General features: G+C 35.6%; 1 protein-coding gene across 4 annotated transcripts; it reads left to right on the top strand.

The window, feature by feature from the left end:
• Positions 1 to 671: 671 nt before the first annotated feature.
• On the top strand, positions 672 to 20,344 carry LOC131038649 (uncharacterized). Of its 4 annotated transcripts, none has more exons than XM_057971143.2 (3): positions 672 to 929; positions 1,475 to 3,489; positions 19,740 to 20,002. In XM_057971143.2, exons 2-3 carry the CDS (start codon positions 2,524 to 2,526, stop codon positions 19,758 to 19,760), a joined length of 987 nt encoding a protein of 328 aa, XP_057827126.2. In that variant the 5' UTR covers positions 672 to 929; positions 1,475 to 2,523; the 3' UTR covers positions 19,761 to 20,002. The 4 variants fall into 4 exon arrangements, with proteins under 4 accessions (XP_057827126.2, XP_057827125.2, XP_057827123.2 ...); XM_057971142.2 differs by having other exon boundaries at positions 19,737 to 19,885; XM_057971140.2 differs by having other exon boundaries at positions 675 to 929; positions 19,809 to 20,344.
• The last annotated feature ends 875 nt before the right edge of the window (positions 20,345 to 21,219 follow it).

Here is a 21,219-nt window from a genome sequence, read left to right as displayed (position 1 = left end):
GTTTTCATCACAACGACCCTCTTATTATGTACCGCAAGATGCAACCATTTTTTAAGTATGTCATTATGCTTCAACCATACAATATGATTTGGAGCCACTACTACAAATTGTCACTCCTAATATATGATTGTGAAACAAGCCACCATAGATTTCCACTCATATTGCACATTACCATACCAATTCATCTAAATATGGCATTGCTAACCCAAAGAATTCTTTAACCATGAAAAAGAGAAGGGACATCTCCATTGGGCAAAAGCTTTCCTATCTATGAACAATAAAAGCCTCAACTTTGTTACCTCTATGTAGCTAGTAAGAGGGTTTTCGTACTTAAATGGATTGAGGAAAATGCCACCAAAGTTATAATAGGTGAAAGAAAATTCAAGCACATTTGATAGGCTTTGCAAACTTACACCATAAACGATCACTTCTGATATGTACAATTACAATGAATCTCTTAAGATTGATAATAGTGAATTTCCCAATACAAAAATTTTCAATTACATAAAGAAGAGAGAATGAAAAATTAATTACGATTTTGAATGCATATTTAATAATTTTAATTAATTAATTGAAATTCAAAATATAACATAATTTTGAACGGTCAAATTGTGCATCGAGAATGTTGAGTAGGCAGAAGGATAAAAGGCCCAAATTTGTCTATGAGATAAAGAGAGTGCTTGAGTTAAGCCGCAAAATCACCTACAACTAAATACATGTGAATTTCAGTCCACACGAAAGATGCCTATGTTGTCAAATCACCATTTTGGGTTTCACAACAATAAATTTTTATACCGTTGCTGTCAGGGCGGCTAAATTTGTCCGATCTCGTCAATGTTACACGAGCTTGAATGAAATCCAGTGCAAACAGATTACAGATTACAGATTAATTATTCTCATACAGACAAAGACAAGGATAAAATTCTCAGGTACAGTCAATGCCCACTGGAAATTATTTGTTTTATTTTGTTTTAAAAAACTATTTGGGGGTTTTTAAGTTATTTCAAATCTAGGGTTAATCACATGTAATTTAGTCTTTTTGTAGCAGGATTTGTACTCCTTAACATAATTAATTTTTTGTAGATGAATTTCTTGAGATAATTTCAAAAGGCATGAGATTTTACGATTATTCAAAATGTAAGAAATTTATACATATTTTTATTTAAGTCCAGAGAAATTTACACGGTTTAGTGAAAATTTAAAGGAATTTTCTCGTTTTCTAGAGAAATTTATACAGTTTAGGAAATATTCTAAAAGGGCTTGGTAGACTTCAATGCTTTCAAGTCTAATTTTCTATTCCCTTTTTGATGGTTTTAGACTTAGATATTTTATGAGAATTTATGCTGTTAGATGATTTGAAGATGAATTCCCTGCCTCTTTTTTTTTATTCCTTTAATATGTGTTTTATTCGTTTTGGAGATTTTGGTTAATTGTACACCTTATAGTGAAAGTTTGACTGAATCAAATATTGCAGGAATATTCTTTATTGCCGGCCGATTTTCTTAAGGATTTTCTAAGCAGTAATATTTTTCAATTTTCTGAGGGATCCATTTTTAATGGCTCTCAGAGGATTCTGAATGAAGAAACTGCTTGAATGATTGGCAATTGATGAAGTTTTCGTTAAAATTCTCACAATTATAAAATTCCCGTTAAAATTTTGATAGCGGGTTAAATTTTCCGTTGAAAATTTAGCAGTTGTGCAAATTTTGTTTAAGATCTGAGAATCTGTGAGAGCTGAAGTATGATTATGTGGATTGAAGATGGGGTTTGACGGTATGTTTATGTGGATTGAAGATGGGGTTTGACGAAATTTGGCTGAAATGGTTAGAGATTTGAAGAGTTTTACGCTCAGGTTTCCTGATCCGCTGCAGAGATTAGAGGAATAGAGAAATGAAATAAATTTGCTCTATAGATATTAGCTTCGATGCTGGATCTTTGGATTTTGTTTCATCTGCTTGACTAAGCCATACATTTTGATGTTTAGGATTATATTGGTCAGATCTAACAGCATCTCTGTATAAATTTTAGTGGAAATTTGAGAAAATAGCTGGGAAATAGTTAGAATTCAATTTTTGGTAGTTCCCTTGTATGAAATTGATGAGTTTGACTGGTGATTGCTACATTGATGGTGGACATTTGGGAAGAATGGTGGACATTGGGGAAGAAAATGAGGGATCTGGTCTGTTATCCTGTTAAATCCGAAAATATTGAAAGCAGTTTTCAGTTGTTGGAGCCGAGCTGGCCCTAAGTTGTGGCACTGGTTGTTGTGAGACTTTTAATTTTCAGTGAGGATCTTTCATCTAGAATCCCTCGTATGCCTTAAAGTTTGTTCTAAGGCATTTGTTACCAAAATGGCGAATTTATTCTGAGGAAGTTCTCGCAAGCCAAATTTACCTATGGGACAATAATCATCCCTCAGTTGCTCTCCAAAGCAAGGTTTTTGCCATTTTAAAATATGAATATAAAATTTATTCTGGTGTCTTGGGTCAGGGTATTTCTCAAGATTGCCATTTGCTTCTAAGAATGGTTCTCATGGATTCATTGAGGTTTTCAAAAGACACTACTTCACTCAATTTAGCTCCAATTTTGGGTGGCAATCGAATGTCAGGAGAACTAATAGGAGATGGTGATTCAACCTTGTTCTTGTGTAATTACTATGATTTGGAGCAAGTGAAGAAATTGGTTCAATCCTTGCATTTGGGTTTGGCAACTGCCTGTGTGGCAAACACCATGGGCGACTTTTTCAAGACTCCTGCAACTGTTGCTGCAAACCTGAGGAAGGAAATGGTTATATATCTTCAGCAGCAGAGTAAAGCCTATGCGATGGAATATGTGGCAAGTTCAGAATTTTCGAGTTCCCGAGAAAGCCCTGTTGAAGTGGTGGATGACCTGATTGAAAAGTTTGTGTATAGTAAGAGGAATATATTTACCAGAGTATCTGGCTGGTTTCTGGGTGAACAGGAAGAGGACAAGATTGATGACTTTGTTTATGAAATGGACAAAATGGGTTTTTGGGTGAAAGGACAGCGAGAAGTTTTAGCAAAGGAGCTCCTGAAAGCTATTGACCTGGGCAATACCTATCACTGTGACATGAAGTTTGAGTCTAGAGAAGAGCTTGAACTTCACAAAAGTGTGTGCGTGTTGCGACCGTTACATTGTACTAATGAGGGATGCAGGGAGGTATTTTGTGCAGCGTATGCAAAAGATCATGACACAGCATGCCCCTTAAAGCTAGTTCCTTGTGAACAAAATTGCTCTAAAATTGTGAACAGGATTGAAATGGACAAGCACTGTATTACTGAATGCCCTATGAGATTAGTGAATTGTCCTTTCTATCAAGTTGGTTGTATATCCACTATACCTCAGGCATCAATCAAGGAGCATTGTGCAGAATTTCTACAGTCACATTTATTCTATGTTCTCCAGTTTTTACGTAAGCAGGAAGCATCGGTTGGAGATTTGACACAACAGGTTATATTGCTGGAGAAGGTAATTTTTTTATTTTGCAATGTGGCCTTGAAGGTTTGTTATTATGCATTATTTCATGACTTGCAATTTTACTATTTAAATCAGATATGGCATTCTTTTCTTAGTTATATTCGTCTGAGACTGTAAAGTACTTCTCTGAGAAAACATTGTGAACAGGTTCAAAATCTGCTTTTGGTCTTCATGTCTGTGTGATGTTTTAAATAGTCTCATTCATTCTTTTTGTGGCGATAACTCCATAGGGAACTTGGTTCTTTCTCATCAGCAGTTCATACTTTATTTGATTATAAAAGGTTGTTGATCCTCTTGTTGATCCACTTGTAGTCATTAAAGGTTGCTGAATTGAATTACTGAAGGTCCCCTTTGCTATGATTTAAATATTTATTGTGTCTAGATTTTTTGTCGGTGTCCTTAGTAATTCAAATAGGAGTACCATTTGGCAGGTCAGTTGCATCAGCATAATATTATCCGCTTTAACTCTATTGTGTTGCACTGCCTATATTTTACCTTAAACAAGATGCAACATTGAAGGCATTGCTGAAGATGTAGTTAAAACCTTTAATAGGTTTGAAGAGTAACACTGCAAATAAAGAAGCTTCCCTGTTTGGAGTTGAGACAGCCTTAAGAATTCCTTTAGAAGGATAACTCCTGAGAAGGCCAAGGTGAGTGAATTATTTGTAGTGTCCCTGCTACTATTTAAAAAAAAAAATTAACTGAATGAAATATATGTATTCGGAACCTTATAAACCCTAACTTACATCAAGATTTACTAGCTACATCAACTATTCAATTTTATATTTCAGACTTCATTTAAAATGACAAACCCTAACCTATTGTACTTGAATCTAGCAAATCCAGATTTCTCACGATTTACACATTAATAATTACAACCTGACAGAATACTTCAGATTTATATATTTTAACAAGGTTTAGCAATGATCCAAAATTCTTTCATAGCTTAGACATCATACCCATAATTTTCCATTCATGGTTTTTAAATTAACATTGATACCTAGATTTACAAATGAAGCTGAATAACAAAAGGTAGGTTTCATAATACTATCTTATATTTAATATAATTTGGGATTACCCCAAAATACACAACAATAATAACATAAATGGCAACAATGCCACTGTTGCAATTACATTGACTGCTCAAATTTACCAGTCGAGCCCACAAATGGAAGATGGAATTGTAGGACTGTTATATGAAGCAGATCTAAAAATACATTACATTACTTTGCTACAACAGCTATACAAATTGAATACAATACCTACTTCCACGACCTATGACAACTGCAATGTTATGCAAATGTGATATCACTAATATCTGCCCCATGAAAGGACAAACATGACCTCTAAGTGACACCATTTCTTTTGGCCAAAGGGGTTTCATCTTTTGATGTGTGAGATTCAACACCTACAAATTTGTGGGTTTTTGTCCATGGATCTAGATGCTTGAACATGTGTGTTCATAGAAAATTCTAATTAAATTTTTTGTGTATATTTGATAAGAATCCTTCCATCTTGTCCTTTGGCCCATTATACACCTAGAGAGATTTTAAAATTTGCAACAATGATTTGAATCCCATCATTGGTATATGGTTGAGACAGCAGGATTTTCCTTCGAAACACTCCTAAAATTGTGCACACATGTGGTCGGTTGTACTTGGGGGGCATGGGGGAATGTCCTCTGCGAACTGCAACTATCCTATGTAATAATGGTGTGAGATCCCGTAGGGTTTGAAACCCTAACTATCACATTAATAGCAGCCAAAGTCACATATTCATTTGCAACATTGAATGTACATGTAGATCTATGCCCCAATACTGAATAATGTTTTCTAGGTAGGAGAAACACTTTTTGGATGTTGTCGTATCAGTTTTGAGCATTAATGGCACGTTGAGATTAGCCAGGAGGTAAATGAGGTGAATAATGCAAAATACGTGGGAGTATTAGAGTTCACAAGCTGGAGATAGTTCATGACTCTTAGCATTGGTTGGAGATCCGAGTTTAGGCAAGAGGCATGATGGTAAGGACAAGTCCAAGACTTTGACAAGGGATGAAAAGGTGGATGCCTTCAATAGCCTAACAGGAGAAGGGAATGAAGGTGAGGGATGGATGTGAGGTATGCCTAGATGGATAAGTTTGACACTTTAACAAGCATAAAGGGAAAGTTGAGTTGAAAGGAAAGGCATGCCGGGATGAGAAAGTTTGAAACTCCAAAAGTTCGATGGGGACCAAGGAAAGGTTGGACTTAGATAGGAAAACATGCCTAGGTGAGTAACTCTAAAACTTTGATGACTCACAAACACTTAGAAGATTGGGCATGCATTCGAACTCGGAGACTTTGGGTACCTTATACAAACAAAAATGGGAAAAGTAGAGGGAGAACACGCACAAAATTTGACCAAGGGAGATGTGGGAAACAAGAAATAGGCAATTTGGTCCATAACATAGATTATTACAAAAAGGGGACACAACATTATCTAATCTTGTCCAATCTCTCCTTTACACTAATATGTAGCAAATGTTAAAAGGAGGCAACATTCATGTGAAGAAAAACAAATAACAGATATGACAACAAGAGGCTATGGTTTCTCTAATGAATATTGAAAAGAGTTTTCCGATACATAGATTAAGTGAAGGGTTCTCTTAACATCCAACCTTATGGTAGAATCACAGAATTTGATTTCCTACTTCAAAGTTTTCTATCACGTGGTTATCGATATAAGCTGCTTAATGATCTTGGGCCACTTTCATCCTTAGTTTTAGCAACCTTGTTCTTTTCAATGAATTTTGACATCTTCTATATGAGGCTTTGAATTGATCTGAAATTATTATGGTAGTCAGGATGTGGAAAATTCAACAAAACTGAGATATGTTGATCAGTAACATTTCTTAAACTATGTGATTCAACCTATTAGTCTATCGTACTATGTTACCAATCGCTCAAAAAATCTTTCGTATCTAGGCCCAATTCATTTCCAGTCCGGGTGGGATTGACTAGAGACCTAATTTTATTTTATTTATTATTTGCTTCTTCAGTGCAATCTAATTTTTGTTTTTGTCACTCATGTTTAATGTAAACTAAAGAAAAATGCCCTGGTCACTATTACTATTAGGAAGCCAATCAATGTGTTTAAAAAAGATGGGGTTTTGGTGGTGATGTTATTATTGTTAGTGCTACTTCTGTTTTAAGTTTGTATGCTGCTCTTTCATTTCTATTTTTTTCCTCCTAGTTTTAAGGATTTGTGCGACTGTTGGGAAGTTTTATGGCTTGTCTTTTTATGACAAATCTTAGAGTATAACCTACTGCATTTCTCTATAAAAACCAATTATTACTAGCTTCATATTGTTGAAAACAACACATGCTTTACATAAAGGGGGCTATAATTTTTAATATTGAGGTTCATGACTCCATATGATCTTGTAAAACTTCTATGGTTGTTTTGTTTTGGATTAAGGCAAAAACAGGTTTTGAAGGGACCCAAAACCCTTTACAAAAGAAGATCCGTTTAGACTTAACAAGACATTAAGCCCAAACCGATCACAACAACAAAACAGCCCCGTAGAAGATAAATACAAAGTAATACCGATGGGGCAAAGACAAAGCGAACCAAGGAAAGAGACGGGACCAAGTCCACAAAATGGGTTTTACCAACAGGCTCCCACAACCTGAAAGAAAAGCTGCCAAAAAACCAACAAGCAACCAAAGATAAAAGAGAAGACCAGAGAAACTTCAGCTCGAAACCCACCAAAAAGAAAAATCAGGATTTCATTTTAGTTCCACCCTTGTGGGAACGAAGAGTCATGTCACTTGGATTTTTTCCTTTTACAGTAATCCAGCCCTCTTCAACCTTAGCAGCAGCCTCCTGCCAATCAATAGAACTCATCACGTAAAGGGCCCCAACAAGGCCAATGCCTCCCACCAAATCAGAGACAACAGGGGAACAAACAACAACAGTGCCATAAGTATTTCCCAACGCCATCGAAGAAATTATGGTTGTTTTGTTTATTGTGTGAATTTTATGTGATTATTTGAAGGTGATATACATATTCAGGCTAATTTTAGTATATTTATTTATTTTTTAATATCTTTTACTTTTTTTGCATGGATGTATCAAATATCCAATTTTGTTTCTTTTATTACATGGTCAATGCACAAACTTGAACAGGTAACATAGTTTTTTATGGTGCTAAAGTTTTCTAATGTTCATTTGATTGTTTATTTGCTCAATATAACTCTTCGATAACTCAGAACATCATTGTAGATGTATGGTTCTTGATGTGAGATGTGAACCAATGTGAAATAGGATATGTCAAGTGATAAGAATGATGTGCCAAAGCGAAAACAAGAGGATCTAGGATAGGTCATACAACATGGTGTGAGCTTTCATCAATAGATGGAGGTGGAATCACATTACATGTCATATGACTACACTACTCATCACACAATATGGCCTACTATGTAGAATCCATTGGAAGACCATGTCTTAAGCCCACCTAGGATGGAACTTTATTTTAGTTCATGTTTACAAAATAACCATGTATTAGCCCCACAAGGCAAGAACATGATGACATTTTAGAAGTAATAATTTTTTGTTGGTGCTACCATTGAGATACATGAATAGCTTCTAGATTCATCTTATCCACTCCTTGGTATAGGTTTTCTCTTTCTCTTCTTTTGGTGGGGGGTACACTATATACTTTGGGTTTTTCCATATTGTACATAGGTATTGTTGATGCGTGTTTTGTGACACTCGCCAACAGAGAATAAATATCAAGTATTCTATCCTCTCTTGAACTAGGAAAACCTCAAATGCTAAACAATGTGATCAAATAAGGCAACCCCAAGGTTTATAATGTGAACAATGCAACTTTATGATGGATAGACTCAGTAAATAATTTGATTTGCTGATATCATAAAGGGACTTACTCTTAGCTGGAACTTGAAATACTAAACTGACTCGAACTTGAAACAAAAGACAAAAGGAAAAGGTTTTATAGAAATCTAAGTTAACACCTAACAATGCAAGAAATGATTGCTGACTTAGTAAAACCAAACCAAGCTTTGCTGTGCCATGAGGAAACAAGTACAGAAAGATGGTGCAATCTCCAAAGGTTATGCAAATGATTTCCATATCACTTATGCACGTCAACACCATGAACAACGAGCATAGAGCTATTGAAGTTAAGCTTTCAATATGAGTTTAAACTAACCATGCACTGCAATTTGCAATCACAAATTCCAAATGGTATGAGCATATAAACTTCACCATTAATCTATTGGTTTTTTGTGTAACTAGGATAGGAAAATAAATAGGATTCGGATTGCCTTAAGGCATCATCCGAATCCTTATAGGGCAGGGCCCTATCTATTTTATTTATATGTAATGTGTAAAACCATTAAGGGCTGGACCTAACATGTAAAGGGGCGCATCTCTAGGTCCAACGTGTGGACCTATCTCTAGCACACACATTTTGTGGCGTATAGTCTTATGTATTGATCATTTATGATGGGCTGGGCCCAAATGATTGTATTATTAAAAAGACGCATCCCTTCTCCAAACGTGTGGTCTATATCTTATTTTAGCACATCTCTATGTAGCGTGGGCTCTTGTAACGTGGAAACTATATTGTTTAGGTCCCATGCTTATGGTGGCGTGTGGAACTAATATTATAGTGTTGGCCCAAGGATGGATTGGGCCGACCCAAGATAGGGCTCACCTCTTGTATATATGCACAAGCATATCACTAGTCGAAAATGCAATCAGGCAATCCGAATATTAGACAATCAATGTGAAGACCCTGTGCTCTGCAATAAAAGGTCAATGCGAATTCTCATCAAGGAATCAGCGAATTACTTCTGCCATCAGCATTTGCCATACATGCGATCTTGGACAGTGAATACATTGAAGAGGATAGTGAGTTCCTCTTGAAGGTCTACAAACACCATTAGGTCTGCAATCTTCAGTGAAGAACTACGAAGAGCTGGACGTTGTATGCTGATGATATTCTTATATAAGAAAGAGAGATAAGTCTGCTATCTTCTGCTATTACATTGTGCCCTAGCTGGGTTACGACTGTAACTCTAATTCTACTCTAGGTTGACAGTTATATCAGATAAGTAATCTGATCTTTATTGCCATTGGATTCTACAATTAATAAAAGGATCTAGATCTGATTTGTTGCTGGGTTTTTCCTCCAAGAGGGAGGTTTTCCCAGGGTATGTGTTGTGTCTTGTCTCTTTTGTATTCTTGCATTCACATTGTTCTCTGCAATCTAATCACTAAAGTTAACATGGTATCAGAGCCTAGGTTTGCATGTGCAATGATCAGATTTACAGCCTGGACTTCTGTGTGACGGCTAGGGTTTTCAGATGATTACATGCACAGTCAAGGTCCTTCATCTGCATCAATGGATTCCTCATGCTCTTAGCATCTTAGAACCTTCAAAGGTGATGAATCTCAATTTATTTCAAGGGAGATAGGTAAGTGAAGTTGTAGGTGAATTGAAGCTACCTTATTTTGATACTTGCTGTCATCCTTATATATTTCTGCTATCATATACCTGCTATCACTTATATATTCAATATATTCATGGCTGAATAGTGATAGTGTATATATATGGATGTGTATTAACTATTAGGATCCGAGTATAGGTAAATGTCTTCTATCTATATGTCTGAATCTGTGTGTTGATGGTTTGTAAGGGTTGGTGTTTTGTTTTACTATATCATGTCTCTAAGGTAACCTAATGTCTACTCTTGAAGATAATGTTTTCAGGTTATGTCTCTTTGAAGAAAGCATTCCTGCATGACCTAAGAAGCCCTACCTCAATCAGATCTTGTCATCGAACTAATTATGAAAGTCTACCTTTCATCTCTCTCTTTTAAGATGGTATGGGTCCACTTTGTAAGGAATAATGAATCATCAGGTCTGTGAATTCCTTATTTAGATAGGGTTTTAGAGGGAGTCTAGATATCTTTTAATATATCATTTCATTCTTGGGTTCTAATCATTATGGTTTAATAGAGGAATTGATAATATATATCTAATGTATATTCCTTGTCTATGGCAAAATGTTTATTTATCATGATACTAACCTCGATACACTGGGTGTATCATCCACCCTCTGCGGAGTGCAAGGTTGTAGTGCTCGCTCACCCTCTGCGAAGTGCAAGGTGAGTCCATCCTCTGCGGAGTGCAAGGTGGTAGTTCGTTCCACCCTCTGCGGAGTGCAAGGTGGCAGTTATTTCCCACCCTCTACGGAGTGCAAGGTGGCAGTTCTTTCCACCCTCTGCGGAGTGCAAGGTGGCGGTTATTTCTCACTCTCTGTGGAGTGCAAGGTGAGTTCACCCTCTGTGGTGTGCAAGGTGACAGGTTGTTCTTCTCAGTAAAGAAGCTTATGTATCCTCTACGATTGTGCATGATTTATGTTGTATATATGTCTGAGTGATTATCCTGCAAGTGTGCATATGGAAAGGTCTCTTTCATCCTCTGTGGATGTGCATGATGAAAGATAATGGTGTTATATGCAGGTCCCCAGGAAAGTGTGAAGTTATGAAGCGTTGGCTTCTTCCTCTATAGGCATTGCAAGGAGAACGTCATGGAAAGATTCATATTGTAATGTAATTGTGTGATCAGATCACGATGTGTATATTGTTTGTACTCTTAGGGCTGGGCCCTAAAACATGTAAATGTTCTTGCCATGGGTTTGTCCATGTGAATTTGATTATGTATTTACTTTCCTCCCTAGTTAAGAGGGAGTGTTGGTTTTTGGTGTAACTAGGATAGGAAAATAAATGGGATTCGGATTGCCTTAAGGCATCATCCAAATCCTTATAGGGCAGGGCCCTATCTATTGTATTTATATGTAATGTGTAAAACCATTAAGGGCTGGACCTAACATGTAAAGGGGTGCATCTCTAGGTCCAACGTGTGGACCTATCTCCAACACACACATTTTGTGGCGTATAGTCTTATGTATTGATCATTTATGATGGGTTGGGCCCAAATGATTGTATTATTAAAAGGACGCATCCCTTCTCCAAACACGTGGTCCTATATCTTATTTTAGCACATCTCTATGTAGCATGGGCTCCTGTAACGTGGAAACTATATTGTTTAGGTCCCATGCTTATGGTGGCGTGTGGAACTAATATTATAGTGTTGGCCCCAAGGATGGATTGGGCCGACCCAAGATAGGGCTCACCTCTTGTATATATGCACAAGCATATCACTAGTCAAAAATGCAAACAAGCAATCCGAATATTAGACAATCAATGTGCAGACCCTGTGCTCTGCAATAAAAGGTCAATGCGAATTCTGATCAAGGAATCAGCGAATTACTTCTGCCATCAGCATTTGCCATACATGCGATCTTGGACAGTGAATACATTGAAGAGGATAGCGAGTTCCTCTTGAAGGTCTACAAACACCATTAGGTCTGCAATCTTCAGTGAAGAACTACGAAGAGTTGGAAGCTGTATGCTGATGATATTCTTATATAAGAAAGAGATAAGTCTGCTATCTTCTGTTGTTACATTGTACCCTAGCTGGGTTACGATTGTAACTCTAATTCTGCCCTAGGTTGACAGTTATATCAGATAAGTAATCTGATCTTTATTGCCATTGTATTCTACAATTAATAAAAGGATCTAGATCTGATTTGTTGCTGGGTTTTTCCTCCAAGAGGGAGGTTTTCCCAGGGTATGTGTTGTGTCTTGTCTCTTTTGTATTCTTGCATTCACATTGTTCTCTGCAATCTGATCACTAAAGTTAACATGATCAACATTAAGATCTTCCATTCAACTAATCAACTCCATGTAAATAAATCTAATACTTGAGAAGTAGAAACCATGCAACATGTTGAAACTCATACAACAATCCACCATATCTTCAACGAAAATCATGTATTTATTTTGACATAGTCTTGGCAAAAATCTGTAGTCTCCTGCTCTTGCTACTACTCTATTAATCTTTACAAATGAGAAGAGCAAGCCTTATATAGAGCTCCTAGTTACAAATGAAGGGCCTAGATTGATTCTATATCAACGGTCGAGATAATTCAAAGAAACCCTAATTGGGGTAGTTATAACAACCAACACCCTATATTAAATATCCACCAATGAGAAAATTACAAGCTTTGAATACATATCCCTTTCGAGGAAAAGGACCAATGAGAAAATTAAGATAGGCCCAAATGGCACAATTTACGAGTAGATAAGGATAAGGCATCAACATGTCCACTTGTTCTTCTTTGTAAGATGAGTCAAGTTCAAGCATCTAGACATGCCAATTTGTTACTGTTTGATTGGTTGATGATGAATGGTCTCCACTTCAACATGTATATCCTGTAAAGTTCCATTGTCTATCACAAAGTAGTCCTTGCATTTTGAGTAATATCTATTGATACTCAACATTATCTAGTCTTTTGACTGATTGTGATGGTTCATATTCTCGAATTGCATCATCCTCGATCAACTCTTTCACATTTCATCCTCATCCCTAGCATCCTCCTTTGTGATGTTCTTAACCTTGATATCATCTTGCCTTCTAACTTTCTTCATATTTGGAATATTTCATCTTGAAAGTCATCTTGTATTGATCTTGTTTGGAATCCTTGAGCTGAATTGCACATTAATCTTGTTGAGTCTTTCACTTCTTCAATGACTTTGACCCGGATCTCTTGGTGGTTGTAGTATATTCCATGTTGAGTTCCCTCCTTTGACTAGAAATCCAAGGTCATTGTAGAATCTTCCTTGTGATCCTCTTGAATGTCTTGATATCTTTCTCACATTGTGAAGTTCTTCTCCATTTTGTCATCTTGAGGAAACCCTTGATGTTGTAATGTCCTTCCTTTGTCTTGAGCATCCTTGAACTTAAACACCTTGAACTAGTCCTCTTTCATGTTGTGAAGATCTTTCCATGTTCCATGCACTTCCTTGCACTTGATTTCTTGCAATCGTTCCTGAAATAAAAGAGAACACCTTAAATCATGAAAGAAAGATGAAACCCTAAGTTAATCATGACAAAGACCGAAAGTTCAAAGCTCTTGCATTCAAATCCATATTGATAATCATTGTGAAACAACATAAACGATATCACCAACAATTCATAAAATCTTTTCTACAATCTGGAAATGATAATTTCAGGTCTGAAAATGCTGATACAGGTCTGGAAATTGATCAATCTACTGGTGAAATTTGCTTGTGCTTAGGTCTGGTCCAGAAATTTGCCTTGCAATCTGATGTATTGTGATACTTCAACCTGATGTAGTTCGTTCTTGAAATCAGATAAAAGTTACCTTGAAAGCATATGCAAATTGCCTCTTAGGTATGGTCAAACGGTTCTCTCTTTTGTCTGCTGGAAAATTCGCTCCAATGTGCATTGAATTGTTTTGAAGTGATGAATGAATGGTGCTCTTGACTCATCATATGTATGCGCTCCACCTTCAATTGCCAATTAGGCAGACCTAGGAAGTAATATTTCAATTTTGAACTAACCCACACTAAGTCGGCCAGCCTTGAAATCCCTTGATCTGGTTATAAAACTTAAAATTTACCTCATTTTATGCAAGTTGGTTGGGTTTGAATTGTTCCACTCTTGGTGTAGGAACATTATAAATAAGAGAACCCCAATTGGAAATTTCAAGACATTAAGAACTGAATTCTTCTCTTAAATTTGGAGATATTGGGTGGTGAAGAACATAACTCACCTTAATTGGAATGGAATTTACATCTTGATTCAGAATTTCTAGGTGGTGAAGAACAGAATTCATCATCATAATTTCGGGATTTCTAGGTGGTGAAGAATAGAATTCATCATCATAATTTCGGAATTTCTAGGTGGTGAAGAACAGAATTTACATTCTAATTGTTCATTTGTTTTGCACCCAAAAATTTCCCACTTAGGGGTCTTAAATCTGATTTTAGAGGAATTGAGAACTCTTGAGAGCAAAAATCTAAGTTGTTGAAAGACAAAATATCCCCTTCCTTGGCAGAAATTCCAAGGGTGAATGCACTTAGGAACCCTTCCCCTTGGGCGGAAATTCTTAGTGTGAAGGAACAACATACTCATGCTGAGCAGAGATTTGGTCAGTGAAAGAACTCAAGGACCCTAGTGATGGGTAGAAATTTAGTTAGTGAAAGAACTCAAGGACCCTAGTGCTTGGTGGAAATTTCACCTGTGCAGGAACTCATGGATAGTTTGCACAAAGATTTCATTTTGAAATTCATTCATCAGACCCTTCGCCCAATCTTGGAACTTGTCATCCTCTTACATTTTTCATGATTTTAATCCATTCCATTTGTGAAGAACAAATTTCTTAATTTTCGTCCCCTGCCCTGCTAGGGTCGGAGAATCCAATCTTGACAAGGAATTTTCCTTGTCTTGATTGTCGCATCCTTGGATTTTCTTTCATTTTCCACGCTTAAACATTTCAAAACTTGTCCTGACGACATTTTGCAACATTTGACAACTTTGACAACTTTTCCTGCATTTTGACAACATTTTACAAAATTGACAACATTGTGAATTTTGTCTTCAATCCTCAGTCTTGACTTTCATTCATGGATTCTGGACCCAGACTTTGAATTCCTGACTTGATCACACCCTAAGGACAAGACGTAGCACTTTAAGACATTTCAAGGGTTGATCAACAAAGTTCCCTCTTGGATTGACAAGACATTGCTACCTCTCACAAGCAAAGGCTGAGAGACTAAAATTACTGCCAAGCTAAAACAAAACTAAACAAAACCACTAACCTAAGAAGCGAAAAAGTGCCCCTGACAACTTAGGGCTTTGGACATGCACAAGTTAGGTTGACAGGTGCCCCAGCATAGCAATGAACTGGAGGACTGACTCGACTGTAGCAGTAGAGATGTCAAGTGAACTCACCTTCAAGAGGCACCTAAATACTGTTAGTCAAGAAGGGAATGAGGTGGAGGTGACAAAGAATCTTATCAAGCAAGGGAGTTGACATGTGCTCTTATTTCCTACTCTACCCAAGTAAATAAAACTAATCACCTAAGCAAATACTAATAGGTGCAATAATTAATTACGCCAAGATATATTTCATTCATAATCATTCATTAATGCCAAAACATAAAATTCTTGTTATTTTCTTTGTGGATGCACACTCCTATCAAATGCTCAATTTGTTGTAGTTGCAGTCCCAGTAGTACTATGTTTACAAGTCTTAAATAGATTTGTCATCCTGTGCGATGGAACTTGGCAGCTGGAATGTGGTTTTCGTGCGCCTTCACCGATAACCTATCTTGACCATCAAAATAGAGGAAATCTTCTGTGGTTCGTATGAATATTCTTTACAAAAGTCACTTTTTACTTGGTCACCATTTTAAAAAGTTCAAATTTCCATCACTAACAAGTCAACAACAGTCTGATACATTTGACATGATTATTATTTTGTCAACACAATTATGTTGTCATTTTCATCAACAGAGTGGAATTATGTTTTCAATCATTGGCTTTACCTATATCATCACATATATTTTGTATCAGATTTTAATTTCCTTGGAAGTCTTTGGCTTATTATTTTTTTGCTTCAAAAATTGGATGTCTGTAACAAACTACCATTAGCATGTGGTCTGTTCACTATGGGCTTGTCTGCTTCTATATGATGTTTACTTCCATCTCTGGTTTTTTATAATGCATATAATTGAATTTCATTGGCAATAAATGTTCAGCACATGATTATACCGTGTACTGTGATTGTATAATGCTAACCTAATACTAGAAAACTGAACATGCAGTTAATGTATTCACAATACTTGTCAGGCTTAGGATATATTGTCAGGCTTGTCTGCTTCCATATGATGCTTACTGCCATTTCTGTTCTTTAATAACTTATAGTAATGAATTTCATTGGCAATGAATTTTCAGTACATGATTATACCCTGTGTACTGTGATTGTATAATGCTAACCTAATGCTAGAAAACTGAACATGCAGTACAATACTTACACTGCCCTAAAGCCCATAGGTGGCCATGAGGGCTAGGATATATTATCATATAGAAACCATCTACAAGTACAAACCAAGATCTATGCAAGGCCTTCAAGGTATTAAATCCTCCTAAACTTCATGACCTCCATTAGCCATTTTCTAAAAGAAGAAAAGTTAAACTTAAGAACTGTATCCTAAAAAAGGTCCAAATCATGAATGTGTTTGATTTGATGTTTGAAGTAATGCTAGGTTTTTGGTAGCATCTTTTTGTCTCTTGTAGGTTAGTGGGTTCTGCTGTGGCATCTTAGGGGCAGGTTTTGATCTCCCTTCCTCGAGCTTATTTCAGTTATGTTCAAAGTAGCTAGATACACCTACACCCCTTTGCAGGCATGTGTACTGTTGTATTTAATATGGATACATATTGGATATCGTACCCATGCATGCCCAAAAAGCACTAATGTTCCTGCTGTGTCAGAAACTGTGTGATTTGATTTTTCAAAAGTCTGACGTGAACCTTCCTAAACTTAATTTCAAAAATATCGTTTGTGCCAATTTTTTTCTATTTCAGCAACCCTTTTGTTTGGGTCTTCTTCCAGCACAGCTGTACTACTTTTTTGGTGTTTTAATTTTTACAGATTTTAAAAAATTAATTGTTTATAATTTTAATATTTTATATTTATATTTAATTTTATAGCATGTTATTTACACGTTAGAGATTTTAAAATGATTAAAATTTATTCTTTAAATATAAATAATTTTTTTTAATATATATTTAATTCTTTATTCTTTACTAAATTATTAATATTTAAATTTTAATTTATATTTACTTTTTTTCTGTTATGGTTTTCAATTTTTAATTAAGACAAACAATTAAATGTGAAAGTGAATTTTATTTTTTAAGTCTAGATAATATTTGTTATTGTTTATTTAGTTCTTTATATTTAAATTATATTTTCTTTTTCTTTTTTAAATTATATTTAAATATTACTTTATTTTATTTTAGATTAGATTTAAATAACATTATTGTTAATTTAATTATAGGTTCTGGTTTGTACAACTTTTTGTGCACTGGATATTGTTAAATCAGCTTATAATTATTTATGTATTATTTATGTGTCTATATTGCTTTTGAAGTAATGCAAATCTATTAGAAAATTGAGATAAAAACTTAAATGTATGTGTATGCTTTTTAGGAATATTGTATCCAGCCATATCCATATTAGGGGTCTTTGAAAATGGCTGTATCCATATCCAATATCGCCTTTGGTATCTGTGTCCATGTAAATTTGGTTGTGTTTTCATGGATATTGTGCAATGGAGGAACTATTAGCCTCTTGTGCAATGGCCTTCACTGTGTTTTGGCTACAGACATTCATGATCTGATGGTGTTGTTATTACCATTTAAGTTGTAGAAAACCATGTCTTCAAATTCAGACACAGATATTAATGCTTTTAGTATTGTCTTAGACCTCTCATTAATGACTTGTGTTCTAAGGATTCCGACTGATTGGAACCAATCTAGAGATTCCACATTGATCTCCACTTTAGTGGCTTCTCCAAATGTGATTTCTTATGCCCTTCCCAGTGGCTTCCACAGAGACAATTGCATATACCTCTCCCACTTAACCAGGTTCCCTCATTTTCATCACCACCTTCTCATGATGTGACACCCACATCTTGGCAGGAGCAGCTCCTTCTCTTTCACCTTCTGCAGGATTCATGTATGGATTCAATGTCCAATGAAGGATGTTGATTTTGGAAGATAAATATGAATAAGGAATAGTGGTAAATCTCTGTGTGAGGTTTAACATAAAAACTATTCTCTTCATGCTGAGAATAGGCTTGGGTGCAAGTTACAACAAATCCCTTTAAGAAGAAAGGCTAGCTCATTGTTTACGGGTTTCATGACATCATTTTGTTTAGCCATACTGTTTGTAGTCACTTTTTTTAGTTTTCAAGGAAACCATTGAAGTCCTTATATCCAACAGATGCTGGAAAAATTAAAATTGTTTCCTTAAGTTGTCTTAATGTATCTTTTTTTCCCAGAAAATTTAAGGTTTTAACTCTCTACTAAGAAGAAACCATTTGACATCATGTATCAAGCAAACTGATTGCAATAATTGCTATAACCCTATGTTTTCTGACTTTCTTCTCTACATTAATGTTGAATGAAGAAACTGCCACTTCATCTTTATATCAAGTTTAATTTTGACACTGCTTCTGATCCTAGATTAGCAAGCATTGATTACATCATTTTGGATAGCAACAGTGATGTACAGGAGTTTTTTATGTGGTAAATGTGCATACCACTTTGAATAATGTTGCTAAGCTGGAGGCTGAACCATTGTCATGCAATTTTTAATTAGTCTATGCCACACATAATTAGGGAGGCAATTTGGAGTTTGCCATTTGTCTTCTCACTCAGATTCAACTCCCAGACAATCTTCATTGGGACTTCACAACAATTACTTTGTGGCTTAATCTTGTACTGTAGACTAGTCACATAATCTCCACTTGAGGTGCATTATAATTCACAAGGAAGATCCCTTACTCAATGTGGGTTCTTGCTTACCCTAAGTCCAAAAAACTATAAGACCATCTAATTTAATGCTACTTTGCCTAGGATTTTCTTGTGCTTATGTGCAAATCGCTACACCTTGGTTTATCTTATTTAGAGACAGTGTATCTATTTGTAAAGTTGATTTGATGCATGATGGCTTCTAGTCACATCAGAGAAGATAATAGAATTCGTGTAGAATTTCCTATTATTGTTAATTGCAAGACCGACCTATTTTGACTCCTACACCACTTGGCATTTCACTGAGTTCCTTAAGGCTTTTATCATGAAGATTCCAAATGAAAATTGCTTCACAGAATCATGTGAATGTGCAATAAGTCACCATACTCTCTAACTCAACTTTAGACACATCTACTTGACATGCCTTCTCTTATGTGTTCTCAATTTCTTATGTGTTTTTATCTGTTATTTAGAGTGTGTCACTTGCAGCTGTTTGTTATAATTCAACAGTGGTGAGGTTGGTCTATTAGTTGCAACATTTCATGTTTGTCATCATAAAATGCAATTCTTACATTGTACAAGCTCTCTTAATTTGATGCTTCTCAAGAGTTGCTTGTTACAACTTTGAGGAGTCTACTTATTTTTTAAGATAAAATTTTGTTTATGAGAGAGTGTTTCCTGCTCTTGTGGTTGGTTTTCTTACTTTATAGAATGTTCTGTTTCTATTTACAACTCGCATTTGCTCTGCATTTTTCATAAAGAAGAGTGCACTGCCAGAGGAATGATGCTGTAAATAAGAGGGCTTCTGACATGACAAGTTATGTGCTCTGCAGTCTCTTTCTCACAGTCAGAGGTTGGAAGCTGTGGATATAGGTTCATTGTGTCTGATAATAAGGGGGCAGGAAGCAAAGATGCAGACAGTAGAGCAAATCGATTTTCGGCAGGATATGAAGGCTGCTGAGGTGCTGTAATTGCATCATCAAATGCAGAGCTTACAAAAGAAACTAGATAACAAGCCTTAAATAAAGGGAACAGAAAATTGCAAGGATTTCTTATGTTGGCATGCATCATTCATTTGTAGGTGAACAGGGAAAAATGGACAAGTTTATCCAGAAAGGAATACTTCATAAGATGACTGAAGTAAAATTAATTAGGGCAATGTTTGTAACAGAATGTGTTTTCAACTCTTTGAGGTAAAATGTGAAATGCTGAGAATACAAAAGAGGCTGGTCAGTAAATGTACTAGCGGCAGGTCATTTTCATGCAAATTGTGAATCCAAATGACAAAAACATGCTATAATTACCTTTGAAAGTTGTCTTTTTGAGCTTATGAAATTCATTTAGAATCAAATTATTTTCTAATTGACAATTGTAAGAGTATGGCCAAGGTTGAGAAGATTAAAATGTTTCAAGGAGTTCCTTAAGGGATGAGTTGCTTCATGCATTTCTCAATTCTAAGGAGGGGAAAAACTATTTTATGTCTGACATTTTCTTAATGTATTGAAATAGATAATCTACAAAATACATGGCTCAAAAATGAGCACCAATAAAATACCAATATGAAGGCACATGAAAGATCAAAGACAAGAGTTTGTAAAAATAACACTAGGAGTTTAACCAAATATCACAAATTGGCAGTTCCATGGAGCACCATTGTTTTCTCCGGATATATCCTTTCATCAGAAGCTTTTTGGAAGTGATGAACTTATCCGCTCATTTCCACTATCTCTTTCCTTAAATGTTCTATTTTTGCAAAATAATGTAAGTGATTTCAAATCTGAGTTTTGTGTGGTAAAGTACTTCGCTTTCTGCACACTTTCTAAACAAGCTTTAATGTGTTCATATTAATCGAAATAGGTTTTCCAATTTCTATCATTAGCCCACCACAATTTTAATATGAAGCTGATTAAAATAGAGTATTTTATACATTGTTGCTCAAGGAATCAAATATGCTGTCACAAATCTGTTTATAATTAGCAGGTTAGCTGAGGAATGGTAGGAACTAGAAAGTAACTTCTGGCTCTTTGTCGTAGTGCCAGCTTCAAGATTTTTTAGAAAGTGAGCAATTTTTTCTCAAATTTGCAGCATGAATAACTTTGATGAACATTTTTTTATGAGAAGAGATGTTAATATAATATCAAGTTTTTTTTTTTTTTTTTGGAAATAACCCTAAATAATTTAATTTTTTTTCATGGTAAATTCTAGGAATTTCAAGGCCAGTGTTTTAAAATTCTTTTTCAACTT

Source organism: Cryptomeria japonica, chromosome 9 (assembly GCF_030272615.1).
Source record: "Cryptomeria japonica chromosome 9, Sugi_1.0, whole genome shotgun sequence".
NCBI lineage: Eukaryota > Viridiplantae > Streptophyta > Pinopsida > Cupressales > Cupressaceae > Cryptomeria > Cryptomeria japonica.
The sequence above is the reverse complement of the archived record's forward strand: the minus strand, read 5'-3'. Positions and strand labels throughout refer to the sequence as shown.

What these genes read in the sequence shown, in the direction of transcription:
- LOC131038649 (XM_057971140.2), top strand. Translation starts at nt 2,524, where the DNA reads ATGGTTCTCATGGATTCATTGAGGTTTTCAAAAGACACTACTTCACTC. An exon ending in AGGTTATATTGCTGGAGAAG is followed by an intron (nt 3,490 to 19,808) that starts GTAATTTTTTTA and finishes TGTGCTCTGCAG; the next exon opens with TCTCTTTCTCACAGTCAGAG.